At 35.0% G+C, this 14758-nt stretch overlaps 1 protein-coding gene across 2 annotated transcripts in view; it reads right to left on the bottom strand.

The window, feature by feature from the left end:
• Positions 1–14758, bottom strand: part of tp73 (tumor protein p73) — a 75815-nt gene that overhangs the window by 6029 nt on the left and 55028 nt on the right. For both annotated transcript variants that reach the window (XM_056463082.1, XM_056463081.1), the window contains exons 7-11: positions 12467–12609; positions 12264–12352; positions 11431–11555; positions 10478–10626; positions 6311–6443 (exon numbers count right to left, since the gene is read on the bottom strand). In XM_056463082.1, coding sequence (XP_056319057.1) covers positions 6311–6443; positions 10478–10626; positions 11431–11555; positions 12264–12352; positions 12467–12609 — 639 coding nt within the window. The remainder of the gene's footprint in view (positions 1–6310; positions 6444–10477; positions 10627–11430; positions 11556–12263; positions 12353–12466; positions 12610–14758) is intronic.

Consider the following 14758-nt stretch of genomic DNA (forward strand, 5'->3'; position numbering starts at 1 on the left):
AGGCTGCATTTATTTGATTAAAATAGACATTAATACTAGGGATGCACCGATATATCGGCTGCCGATATTTATTGGTTGATATTTGATTGATATAAAGCTATCCGCAATAATATGAAAATAATATACTTTTGAATAATTAAACTTTTCTCAAAGAAAGATCATTAAATATTGGCAAAAATCGATATAAAGTCTAATATGTACAAAATGTCAGATGTGCATCAAGAAAGCAACTAGTGTACTGACACAAAACTATAAGTTTGTTTGGGCTAAACCATCTTAACAATAAGCACTTTAGAGAGTAAAAAATCTGGAGAAGCAAAATGTATAATTTATTTATTGCAACAGCACTGGCTTTATTTAGCAAATATGCTCTATTATATGCCAAATACAAGTTACTGTAGATAAAAAATAATGCTGAATAGCAAAAGTCACCTTTAAAGATAGTAATATTGTCATTATTTTTTAATCTTAATTGTCTCTCTCTTAATATGTTGGAAAGTAGAATGTTAATAGAATCCAATCAATGTTCTGTAAAGTTAATGTAGAGAAAAAAAACTTGCAAGAACTGTTTGCAATACCAATATCACCAGGTTTTTGTTAATATTGGCATCGACCAAAGGTTTATTGTTAACATTGGTATCAATCAGAAGTTATTTGTTAATATCGATATTGGTATCGACCAAAGGTAAATTGTTAATTTCGGTATCAATCAGACGTTTTTTGTTAATATCTATATTGTTATCGACCAAAGGTTTATTGTTAATATTGGCATCGATCAGAAATTTTTTGTTACTATTGATATTGTTATTGACCAAAGGCTTATTGTTAATTGCGGTATCGATCAGAAGTTTTTTGTTAATATCGATATTGGTATCAGCCAAAAGTTTATTGTTAATATCGGTATCCATCAGAAGTTTCTTTTGCTAATATTGATGTTGGTATCGGCCAAAGGTTTATTGCGAATATCGGTATCGACTAAAGGTTTTTTGTTATTATTGTTAGCGATCTCAGCCAAAGGTTTTTTAATATCATATCGGGCAAAACTTTATTGTAATATCGGTATCGATTAAAAGTTTTTTGCTTATATCGATATTGGTATCGGCCAAATGTTTATTGTTAATAACGGTATCGATCAGAAGTTTTTTGTTAATATTAATATGGATATAGGACAATGGTTCATTGTTAATATCGACATCGGCTAAAAGATTTTTTGTTACTATTGTTTTTGGTCTCTGCCAAAGGCTTTTAAATACCATTTCGCTCATAAATATATTGTTAACATCGGTATCGGTCAGAAGTTTTTTGTTAATATTAATATGGATAACGGCCGAAAGTTTATTGTTGATACCGTATCATTCAGAAATTTTTGGTTAATATCGATATTGGGATCGGCCAAAAGTTTATAGTTAATACCATATCAATCAGAAGTTTTTTGTTAATATTGGTATTGGCCAAATATTTTTTGTTAATATTGTTTTCGGTCTAAGACAAAGATTTTTTAATATCAGTATTGACCAAAGGTTTTTTGTTAATATTAATTTTGGTCTCAGCCAAAGGGTTTTTTAATATTGTATCAGCCAAAAGTTTATTGTTAATATCGGTATCGATGAGAAGTTTTTTGTTGATATTGATATTGGTATCGGTTAATGGTTTATTGGTAATATCGTATCGGTTAAAAGTTTTCTTGTTAATATTGGTCTCTGCCAAAAGTTTTTTAAACACCGTTTAAGCCAAAAGTTTATTATAAACATTGGTATCGATCAGAAGTTTTTTGTTGATATTGATGTCAAAAAAATCGATGTTGGTATTGGCCAAAGGTTTATTGTTAATGTCAGTAACAATCAGATATCGGCCAAAAGTTTATTCTTAACACCGGTATCAATAAGAAGTTGTTTGTTGATATCGATATTGATATCGGCCAAAAGTTTATTGTTAATATTGTGTTTGGTCAAAGGGTTTTTAATTACCAGTATCAGCCACACGTTTTTTGTTAATATCGGTATTGATTTTAGCCAAAGCTTTTTTTTATTTCCATTTGTATCAGCCAAAAGATTTTTGTTAATATCGGTAATGGACAATAAAATCATAGGGGTGCATTCCTAATTAATACTATGGGCAATTATTACAGTTATTTAAGATAACTGTGTAATATTTTAAATATATATTTTTAATTGATTTATTCCTGTAATGGTCAATTTTCAGTACATAATTTTTTTTTTTATTTCAAATAATTTTTCTTACAATTTTTCACATTTTTATCAGTACTGATCAATGCATTGCATCCTTGGCTAAATAAACAATAATTTGCTTAAAAACAACAACAACCAAACTTTTGAACTGTGGTGTAGGTAAATGAAAAGCTTCATGCTGTGTATGAATTTTTCAAAATTCACAGAGGATTTGACTTTAGAAATGAAAAAGCAATCAAAACATGCAATTACATTAATGATGCGTAACAAGATTTTTCATTGTGTTGATGTTTTTATTATAAATATTTCAGCAAAAAATGATTTGCTTGATACAATAAAAAATTACAATAAATGTAGCAAATAAAGCCGACAGAGTATTTTAAACTACAGCAGCTGACAAAACTACAAGAAAGTAGGGAATCGTTACATCTTCATGTTTTTTTTTTTGATGAAATAACGGTAACTATATCTGATTTAATATAGCAAGTGTGCATTTTAAGTCACTTTAAACAAAACATGGACTCATTAACATTTATATTAATAAGCAAACCTTTGACAATGGAGTCTGTAAGACATATTGACTTAAAAACTAAGTGCCAGAATGAACAAACGTTATAAACCAGGTAAATAATGATAACAGGCTGTTGGTGGTAATGTACTAAAACCAAGGTGAAGGTGAATCTCGGAAAAACTCAAAATCATTTTTCAATACAAAATCAAAAGGAAAAAATAAAAGAAATTATACTTTGCTTAAATTTTTTTAGGGATTTTTAAGTATTTTTGGGACAACATTTACTGTTTTAATGTTTTTTATAATATACATTTTATTTATTATAAAGCATTTTCCCAAGAAATATAATAAAAAAGACAAAAATATAAAATGTAATTAGTATTTGTGCATTTTAAAATTAAATAATAATTAAAAAAAAAACTATGGTCAAAATTACATATCATTATTTAATTTAATTGTCATAACACTATTATCTGAATGCAATGTTTCCCTTTAATGGTGCTTAAACCAAACCAAGCAAAATATAGTTTCTTATTTTTCATTCTGAGGTTCAGATTTATCAGACATGTTTTTATGAGACTCATCAAACTCACATAACTGTAGGGGACATTTAGAAAGTAACCTCACCACCCCTGCCCAGCCCATGTGTATGTATATGTATGATTATGAAAAATGTAAACAAATAATATGCTTGAAATTTGAATATGTATAATTATCAAAAAGGATCAACGTCAAAAGCTTTCTCTGACCAGCAGAGAAATATTTACACTTTTATTACTTATATGTACAAATAAAAATGAAGTCTAAAAAGAAATCGACAACTGCTTTAAAAGCAAAGGCTTCATTATAATCAAAATACTCTGGTGTGTATTATAATTCCACAGCTCTACGTAACGATTGGTAACACTTTACAATAATTACCCATTAGATAACATTAGCTAGCATGTTTGCTATAATTCATAACCACTAATCAAATAAATTTCCCTCCTTATTGCAAAAGACATCTCTACTCATCTCTGATTGGTGTTTACTGGCACGGAAGTGGAACAATCTTTTACTCAACCAATAGAAAAAGACAACAACCATATAAGTGCAATCAAATTCATTCATTCATTCATTCATTCATTCATTCATTCATTCATTCATTCATTCATTCATTTTCCTTCGGCTTAGTCCCTTATTTATCAGGGCTTGCCACAGTGGAAAGTGCTGCCACTTATTCCGGCATATGTTTTACGCAGAGAATACCCTTTCAGCTGCAACTCAGTATTGGGAAACACCCATACACTCTCACATTCACACACACTCATACACTACGGACAATTTTGTTTACCCAATTCCCCTATAGCACATGTCTTTGGGCTGTGGGGGAAACCAGAGCAACCGGAGGAAACCCACTCCAACACGGAGAACACGCAAACTCCATGCAGAGATGCCAACTGGCCCAGCCGGGACTCGACTACAGAGCCAGCGTGCCACCCCAAGTGCAACCAAATCTATTTTATTGATCTACGCACGGCGCATGGTCTAACATGGTTGTGCTTATTACCTTAATAAGTTATGGGTGTGTTTTGAGCATAACGTGCATTAAACCAATCAGAGTCTCATCTCTCATTCCCTTTAAGAATCAGTTGCGTCATGCCACGGTGCATTTGATACTTACATGGCGGACTTTATAAGTGGAAAAACGGAACGCTTCACTAGCAAGAAAACAGTTAAATAGAGCATCTGCAGCGCAAGGATAAAGAATGAGCCTCTTCCATTAGGCCTCATTACTTTCTCTTTACTTTTCTCCTTTACTTTCGTGAATGAGGAAACTGTGGAAATTCACTCCACTGAAGATATCCATTAGCCTACACATTTAATTTCGTTTCATAAGCGCAAAGATTTGTTTCAAAACTATTTCTAAATTCAGTACTAATTTCCAGCAAACAAATAAATGAACAATAATATAGTTATATCCAAACACACATCCTACTCTTATGCCTATATGGTCCAAAACCCGACTGATAGACAAATCTAAACTTGTTTTAATTTAAACAAATATAAATATAATACCTATAATAAATAATACTACTAAAAATAATAACATTATACAAAAGCAAATTGTCATGAATAAACTGAAAAAGCCCCCCGACATGAAGGCATGGAGGAAGTGGTTTTTATATTTATGTAGAAAATAATAATTTTTGTAACTCTTTATTTGTTTGATTTGTAAAGATATTTGTGTATTGCTGTACATCCTGTGTGTGTTAACCAATGTGTAAGCGTTTGGACTGCATAGGCGCATAACTAAAGCGATCTGCACTGGACTTTAGACCAGCTTTCAGTTGGTTAGTGGTGCGGTCTATTTCAGCTCCTCAAAATAGCAACGCGCCAACAATGCACCTTAAAGGCTGATTTATTCGTCTGCGTCACGTGTATGCTTGGCACACGGTTGCACAGCCCTCGCTGTGGCTGACGCCAACTTTGAAAAAAATTTAACTACACGTTGCAATGACACGTAGCACAAGCTCTGTGATTGGTCGGCTTGGTAGCGCTGACGAGTATGGGCGGAACTGAGAACCGCGTGAACCTATTGGAGCGAGTTTTTACAAGTGTCGAGTCCCATGAAGGAGCTCCAGATGGAGACTTTTGAAGAAATGAAGAAACTCAACACAGAGGAACATAAAAACCCACTGCCAGTTAGCGCTTCGGAAGTGTTATTGCAGAGCAACACAAACAGCGCGCAAAAGTATAAATGCATGGCATAAGGCATAAGGCATGTGCCGTGGGTCATGCTGATCACTTAATACAACTCATTTTCAGACAGTGACGCAAATGGATTTGGTATTTAAACATTGTGGCGCAAAACGTAAAAATTACTGTTGCACAGGTCTTAAAATAGCAACAAATCGCGCCAAACACATATTGCGCCCCATGTCTCAATTCGATTTGTGTTTACTTCAAGAATGACTTTAGCTGGATAAAATCTACTTGTTTAGCCACTACTTGTTAACAACACTAGTTGGGATGTCTATTAGCTATTATGCTCTAAAACTGTAACAAAATTTGCATTTATAATATATAAACCTGATATAAACACCCAAAGCTTGCAGTTTGTCGCTTACGCCTAAATGGATCAACATTTTTTTTCACATTACCTACTTCAGTTTCTCATCAAATCATGACCAATCAAATGCTCTCTAGTATCTGACATGCCCCGCCCCTTTCACAATGCTTCTCATTTGATGCACTTGAGCTCAAACACTCTCACTGGCAGAGCTGAAATAAAACAAAACTCTATTGGCTGTTTTTTTAAGGGGTGGGGCTACTCTATGCCCTGCCCTCTCTTCATGTTTCAGTTGAGATTACGTCAAATTTCGAATAAAGAATGCACATTTCAAAGCACTAATAGAAAGCTTTTAATTTTTGGGTGAACTCTCCCTTTAATTGTGTTAATGTCTCCATATTGTTGTCCTTTTAAACATACTGACTAATATTACTAAGAGTATCTTATCGTAAAGTGTTACCCGTTTCTAGAATCTGTTTCAGAGACTCGTGAGGCGTATATAGTGTGTATGGTGGTGTGAAGTGCAGTGTGAATGTGCTCTACTGCAGGGTGAAGTACCTGACGAGGCTGGGGTCGGGGTTGTAAGGTGGGGGAGGGGTACAGTGAGAGGTGGACACTATAGACTGGGACTGGTGAGCGCCATTCACATCGCCGTTAGACTGCATGTGGTGTCCACCCAACATGTTCGCACCTGCAACAACAAATCCCCACCATCAAAACACTATAAACTGATAGACATGTGATATTCAACAATTCAATATATCGTGATAATGAACATGCGCAGTATTGATATCATGGACACTTCAATATACTGTGAATAATTATTTATTATTTAAACTTTCAGAGTTGCTTTTTGAGAATACTCATATTGTATCTGCAGTGGTGTTTATAATGGTGATTTAATTGGCTAATTAGCTTAATAGTTTAAACATGAACATTTTCACATGTTAATCTGGTCTAATATATGCTAAAATATTAATTGAAAATTCTTTTTATAAGGCTATTGTTTGTAACGCTGTGCAATAAGGCTCTAATTACAAAAACTACAAAAGCTATTTGTAATCTTAGCTGATGTTCATTTCTTAGTTAAAGGGCACCTAGGTTAACCCTTTTATCAGAAGTCTTTTGTGTGTCCAGAATGTGTCTATAAAGTTTAATCTCAAAACACCCATCAGATTTTTTATTATACCTTTTATAAGTTTCTTTTTTATACCTTTTTGAATCAGGTAGCTGTTTTGTTGTACTGTGCCTTTAAGGCTAGTCCTCCCCGCCCACCGTTTCTAAGTGCCTTTCTGCGTGCCTTAATCTCCTCCCACGGCTGATTCAGACAACAGACAGACATAAATGAAGAAGATCTCACGTAATGTTTGTGAGAAATACTACAGTAAGAACTTTACCAATGAGTATTTGATGCATTTATTGTGTATATCGTTACAAAGTTCACACGCACACACACAGATACACACACACATAGACAGCGCGCGCGTTTAGCTTCGCACTCTTTTTCCAAGCAAATGTGACAGGATACAGGTTAATAATTGCTGCTCTATGAATATCTGTTATATTAATGTACAAAATAAACCTGATTTAACGTCCACAAACCGGGATTGAAGCATCTTCCTTTATAATTGTTCTGACACGCGGCTGTGCTGATGAAGTAAAGCTGAAGTAAATCGCTGTACTTCATTACACACATGCTCTGTTTTAAAACATTTTAAACTTGTAAAACTCACTCTTGATCACATTTGATGAAGATTGATGATCCTAGCCAACTGAACACACCTTTTATTCCCGGTTGCTTTGCATACGTCCTCTCTTGTTGATATGATTATACACGTGACTACTGGGACATGTTAATACGCAGCTGTCAATCAATTCTGTGGGCGGGGGGACCGCACTCCAACGTAAAGTTGCGGTCGGTCTGAAAACCGATCCAATTGGTCCACCATGCCTAATAATGCATTAAAATCAATGTCATAATCATCTTATTAAATAAAGTTCATAACTAATCAAATTCAGCTGTTTTAAACTGATATTAACACACTAGCTGTTATAAATATGGATTTTTCTTACTGTTGATTTTTATCAATTAACTAATATTTACTAATTAAATGTATTGTAAGTGTTAACCGTTGTGCTTTTGCAATGTAATGTTGGTTGAAACATTTGTTTACTCTGAACATGTATATACAATAAAGCAATACACCAATATTTTTTTGTTTTTTTTACCTGTTAAAGTCACTTTTTTTGCAGCTCAGGTCAATATCATGTTATGGACCCTTTTCACAAGACGGTCATCAGCTTCTTAATTCCTTAAAAAGTTTTAATATTTGATAATAATACATTTACATTTAGTCATTTAGCAGACGCTTTTATCCAAAGTGACTTACAAATAAAGACAAGGAAGCAATTTACACAACTATAAGAGCAACAGTGAATATGTGCTATAGGCAAGTTTCAGGTGTGTAAAGTCTAAGAAGCAAAGCATTAGTAATGTAATTTTTTTTTTTGAGAGAGAGAGTACAGTTAGTGGTATAGCCAGAGAGACAGTTGCAGATTAGGAAGGATCGTGGAGACTAAATAGTTATAATAATAATAATAATAATAATAATAATTCCTTACATTTATTCAGAGCTTTTCTGGACACTTAAAGCGCTTTACAAATTTTTGTGTGGGAATCTCCTCCTCATCCACCACCAGTGTGCAGCATCCATCTGGACGTGATGGCCAGACAGCACACCACACACCAGCTGATTGGTGGGCGAGGAGACAGAGTGATGAAGCCAATTATGATATGGTTAGGAGACCATGATTGACAGAGGCCAGTGGGTCCTGGGATTTTTAACCTTGGATTAACGTCTTATCCGAAAGACGCCACTCACTGAGCAGTATCGAGTCCTCATCAATATACTGGGACATTAGGACCCACACAGACCGCAGGTTGAGCGCCTCTTGCTGGCCTCACTAACACCACTTCCGGCAGCAACCTAGCTTTTCCATGTGGTCTCCCATCCAGGTACTAACCCTGCTTAGCTTCAGTCGGCGACCATGTGAAAGTTGCAGAGAGCTAGCTGCTGGCATACATGTCTGTATTAAAAAAATTTTCAAAAACGTATGTACATTTATATGTTTTGATGTATGTATTAAATCATCTTTGCTTCAAATTACAAACAATCAATTGCCGCTTATGCGAGGCGTTTCGAATGCAGTGTCTATAGGGCTGAGGGTAAATTTGACGTTGTTTTCTTTACTGTTGTCTCACATTATTTTTTTCAATGTTGAGTTTTTATTTCATTATTTCAGCAAATAGGATTGTAAAAAAATATTCCTTGTACTCTCCCTTTCAACTATGTTTACCCAACTATGACGACTTCCGCTACTGAGAAACCCAGAAATGTGAAAAGGGTCCATTAGCATTTTCTGTGATAAAAGCTTTAACCGTTAATCACAACAATAACATTAATAACTAACCTGAAAATGCACAGCAAACATTGTCACATTTAGTGAACATATAACAGTCAGAGACCTGTTGCACAAAACCAGATTGAGTTTTTACCCAGGAAAGTTTGCGTATAGTTAGGCTCAAGAAGTTGGGTTAGTTTTAATTGGGTTTTGACGCCATGGTAACTTATACTACATTGTTAATCTGCTCTAGAGCAGGCTTTATTCTGGATTAGGGAGCACACAAATTAAAATTCAAAAATTCAATCAGCTGAGAGAGAAGATTAATTTTTTTTTTTAATTCATACTGCTGATTGTTAAATATTGTTGTTAATAAAAATGACATTTTATATAAATAATTGTAGTATTTAATAAAAAAAAAGTGTTTTGTACTGGTCTGTTCAACCCAGGCTTTTTCTGAAAACGTACCGCTATATATATTTCTGGAGAGCGCCTAGGAGCTATGTATTTTTTGCAGTTTTTGTTTTTGCAAATCCACCAGAGGCCGCTGTGTGCGCTTTTTCAGATCTCAAATTTCTCTCGCAAGTGCCATTCACATCTGCTGTTCTCGTGTAAATCCACTAGAGGCCGCTGTAGACTGACTGACCAATCGACTGACCCACTCTCCTCCTTCCCTAAACCCAGCAAATAGTGTTTTAAAAAGCACAGATTGACTCATCCACATACTTCCTTAAGCCCAATTTACAGTTTTAAAAAGCAATCCAGAAAAAAAAGCCCTGTCCTAATTTTTACCACGTTTTCAGATTTTGCCCTGTTATTTAGGCTACTTGTTTATTTTTTTTTTTGGATTCGTTTTTTTCTTATCCGCTTTCTGGAACAGCTCATCACTGGACTCGAATCCCGTCGTCATGGTCAACTCTTCTCTGCATCTCAAGTCCGCCGACATACATGGCGAGCTAACTGGACAAACTGTCCATAATGAGATAAGCAGCTGATAAGCACAAAAAGGAAAGGCATCATACCGCCCCGTAGCGTTTGTTTTAAGGACTAAATGCAGCCATACGTACTTCTGACTACATAATTCGCAATCTCCAGAAATGTATATAGGGTTATGTTTTCAGAGTGAGCCTATGTTAGGTCTGTTTGTAGTGGTAATTGACAGAGGATGTTACATTGTTCCACCATCAGATGGCTAAAAAGACTGTCTTACGAATCAGTCCTAAAAACTTTTCATAGATAAAGGGAGCAAAAGCAGTCTTTTCAATGGAAATCCCTTTAACAGTTGAAAGGACTATACAAATGTAATTGAAATCTGAAGCTCACCCATATGTGATAAGGATGCGGAGGGTCCTGCGTTCTGCTGCGTCTGTTGTGTTACGAGCTGATTCACTGAAGGGAGTTTGCTGATTGGCCCGTGAATCTTATTCATGTTATTAAGTGTCCCATATGAAGACGGAGAGGCGACATGACTTCTGTGAATCACATGACAGAGATATGATTCATACACAGTCCTCAACTAAACTCTAAAATGCTAGATGCTGAAGAAAGGGCTAGCAGATCTTTATTTATATATATATATATATATATATATATATATATATATATATATAAATATATATATATATATATATATATATATATATATATATATAAATACAGTTGTGTGTATATATATATATATATATATATATATATATATATATATATATATATATATATATATATATATATATATATATATATATATATATATATATACACACAACTGTTCAAACGTTTGGGGTCACTGATATTTTCAAATGTCTCATACTCACCCAAGATGCAGTTACTTAAGCAAAAATTAATTAAGTACAATGAAATTCTGAAATATTATAACAAATTAAAGGGATAGTTCACCCAAAAATGAACATTTACTCCCTATTTACTCAACCTCAAGTGGTTATAAACCTTTATGACTTTCGTTATTCTTTTAAAAGAAGATGTTTTGATGAAAACCTGTAACCATTGACTTGCAAAGTAGGAAAAGCACATACTATGGAAGTCAATGGTTACAGAGTTCCAGCTTTCTTCAAAATATCTTCTTTAGTCTTCAACAGAAGAAACTTATGAAGGTTTGGAACAAGAGAAGGGTGAGTAAATGACAGAATTTTCATTTTTGTGTGAACTGTCCCTTTAATATAATTGTTTTCTACCGCTAATTATTTTCAAATATATATATATATGATGCTGAATAAAAATCATAAACGGTAGTGTAGGATCACTGTATAAACACTCACTGTCTCTGGAGGAGCTGCTGCTGTTGTTGTCTGTATGAATCCACTAACTGTTGTGGCACAAACTCTACAAGCTCCAAACTGTCCTTTATCTTCATCAGGATGTCAAAGTTTTCCCGGCCGCGCACCTTCAAAACAATCCAAATGTATTACATGACAAGAAAAATGAACTTTTTTTTCAATCCCAGCATTTTAAGAGAAAAAAATCTTGTTGCAAACATTATACAAGTAGGTTATGTTTCACATTCTTTAACACTCAATGAATTCAAATGAAAACTCCCCAAACCTAACAAATCTGGATGCACTTGACTGAAAAAACAAAATTGCCAATGCAACAAGTCAATAAAATAACCATAGACAGTAATATTTTACTATCAGTAAACGAGTCGAGAGGCGTCATTTGACCAGTGTTGCCATGACAACATATTAACACTACTGCAAGCAGCAGGAACAAGTATACTGTCCTATCGGCGCCTTGTTTGAGACTTATTTGGTCTGGTGAGCATCTGCGGTTCATGCATAGATATCTATATGAGTGGAATATTAAGCTACCATTGCTCAGCGTAAGCCATTGAAATAAATAGGGTTCATAGCACTATGCTTTCTGTGTCCAGGGTGAAAGACAATTTAGACTGCACAGTAAATACAGATGGAGGGAGAGTGAAACAAGGTTCATTTTAGAGCCTTTTTTGTTTCACTCTATAAACACACACACACACACACACACACACACGCACACACACAAATGATTAATTATTAATTATATTAACAATTAATCATCAAAAGAGACATTAAATCACATAATTGAATTCCATAATCTTGCCGGCCTAACTCACTGGTATGTAATACATCTCCTCTTCTCCATGCCTCCTCTTCTTGATGTTGATGGAAGGGCCTGTAATATTGGCTGGAGTCTGTTTAAAATCTGTGCATTCAGAAAGTAAGTCCAGTTACAACCAGAGATAATGTAAACACGATGACATTTATGAGATTAAAAAAAATATGTCATGAAGATTTAAAATGCTGATTCTTAGCTCACTTCGTTTATTGGCATTTCCATTTTTGGCCACGCTCTCATTTAGAGCTTGTTGCTCCCTAAAATGGTCTTCGTCTGCTTTTCGGTCGCGACCCGGACAGGCGCAAATCCGGCCCTCAAATGAGCGCCTACCAAGAACCTGGCCACTGTGCGAAAAGAAAGGGGATTTTTGACATGCAGTTTAAAGTTATCCACTCAGTTTTGATTGCATTTTTATTTTTCGTTTGTATTGTTTTGAAGCAAAACTAGTTTAGAATCAAACTGAAATCATCCGAAAAACAGTATGTGAGCCAAGTAGTATATCCGAATTCATAGTATTGTCTTAACATTATCATTGTCATTATTATAATCATGTGACCTATCTGTGTCTGATGCTTTACTTTACTCCCATCTATGAATTCTCTCTTGTGGCATTATGGGATAGAGTGGTGTCCATTAGATGCGCAATTCACAATCTCACTGGAAGTCATCCAGGTACTACTCGCCTCCTGTTTTTCAAATACTATGAATTCGGACATACTACTCAGCTCACATATTCTTTATAACAAACTATATAGTAGGTAAGTATGCGATTTCAGACACAGCCACCGTCTGATGTAGGAAAAATGTTATTGTTTTCCAAATGAAAGAACAGATTCTAAACTGCCTGAAATTATTCATAATTAATTGGTGCTTCATATAGTCTTTACTTCATGCAAAAACCAACATGGGTTAATGTGAGTCAACTTTGACCCTCAAACACTCTAGTTGTAACTGAAGCCAGGAAAAGTTTAGATATAGGTCCGTTCACATATCACATCTAAAAGCATGCGCAAAGCTTCTTTCTCCATTTTCAATGCACTTTGCGCTCGTGCTTCCGTGGAGTCTGCCATTGCTAGGTGACTATCAACCGTTTTCTAAGAGGATGACAAACTGACAAGCCATTGCTGCAGCTCTGATATACCTGAGGCCTCTAGAGATTGTGACCTGTGAAGAGATGATGCCAACCATAGAGGACTTCTAGAGGTATCCATAATCTTGGACCAGGCCGTATCCTGAGCAGATGCGGTTGGGGTTATGGAGGAGTGGAGAGCATTAGACTGATTCCTAAAAGACCTCAGTGACAGACGAGTCTCCGCATTGATCTTGTGGGCCAACCTGATCACCCGCCAGTGACCTACTTACACCTCCAGCTTCTCCACGATGGATGTCCAGCTTTCTTCAGCCTCCGGCACCTAGACTGTAGCTCTGCACAAGAAGTTTGGCCAGAGGACAATTGGTTGTGCCCAACTGAGCCTGGTTTCTCTTGAGGTTTTTTATTCCTTCATGTCATATGGTGATATTTATTCCTCGCCACTGTCGCCACTGGCTTGCTTGGTTTGGGACTTGTGGAGCTGCGCATTGATGGATTTGCTCTTCAGTGTTTGGACTTTCAGCAGTGAAAATTAAACCACACTGAACTAAACTGATTTTCAACTCTGAAAACTGAACTGACACAGTTTCAATTTACTAGAACTTTTATGTTAGGCGGTTTTGACACAATCTACATTGTAAAAGTGCTATAGAAATAAACATGAATTGAATAGATTAATTGAATACAGTATTCGGGTGTGCTGTGTTTGAGTTACTTAGTCTACCAATATTACTGATATGTGTTTATTACATACAATTTATGAAGCTGATTGGTCAGTTCTAGTCACATGACTCTCAGTGTACTTGTTGCATTCTGAAAAGTTGAGATGTTTACAACTAGGTGCGCCTGGAAAACTTGTCGCCCCTATTTGCACAATATATGAATGGCCCCTTGCACAGTTCTGTCACAGAACCTGATAGATCCTATCCAATCTACTGTCAACTGTATCATCAACTGCACAGTGCATGTAATTGGTTGCAGTCGCCTAATCAACATGTGCTCAACAAAACCAATAGACAATGATTAGGCCAACACGGAATCTGCACACGCAGAATTCCGCAGATTTTTAGCCCATCATTGATTCTGTTTATTTACGTGTGTAAATGTGTGTAAATTTATATATTCAGTTTTTAAATGAATTTCAGTAATATTATTGACTTTTCTGTCTGTTAGTAGATATATTATATGAGAGACTTGATTTGTTTACCAAATAAAGTGGATCTAATTGGATTTGCATTGTAAACATTAAATACAAGTTAAAAAGTTATTACTTTTTAGTTCATATATTAAGGTTTTAGTTATCATACTCCCAAAATCATTCAGCATAAATCCACAGATTTTTAAGAAAATTCTGCGCTGAAATAGCAAAAAATGTCAGCAGATTTCGTCTGGCCCTAACAATT

This window comes from Danio aesculapii, chromosome 8 (assembly GCF_903798145.1).
Source record: "Danio aesculapii chromosome 8, fDanAes4.1, whole genome shotgun sequence".
NCBI classification, from domain to species: Eukaryota; Metazoa; Chordata; class Actinopteri; order Cypriniformes; family Danionidae; genus Danio; species Danio aesculapii.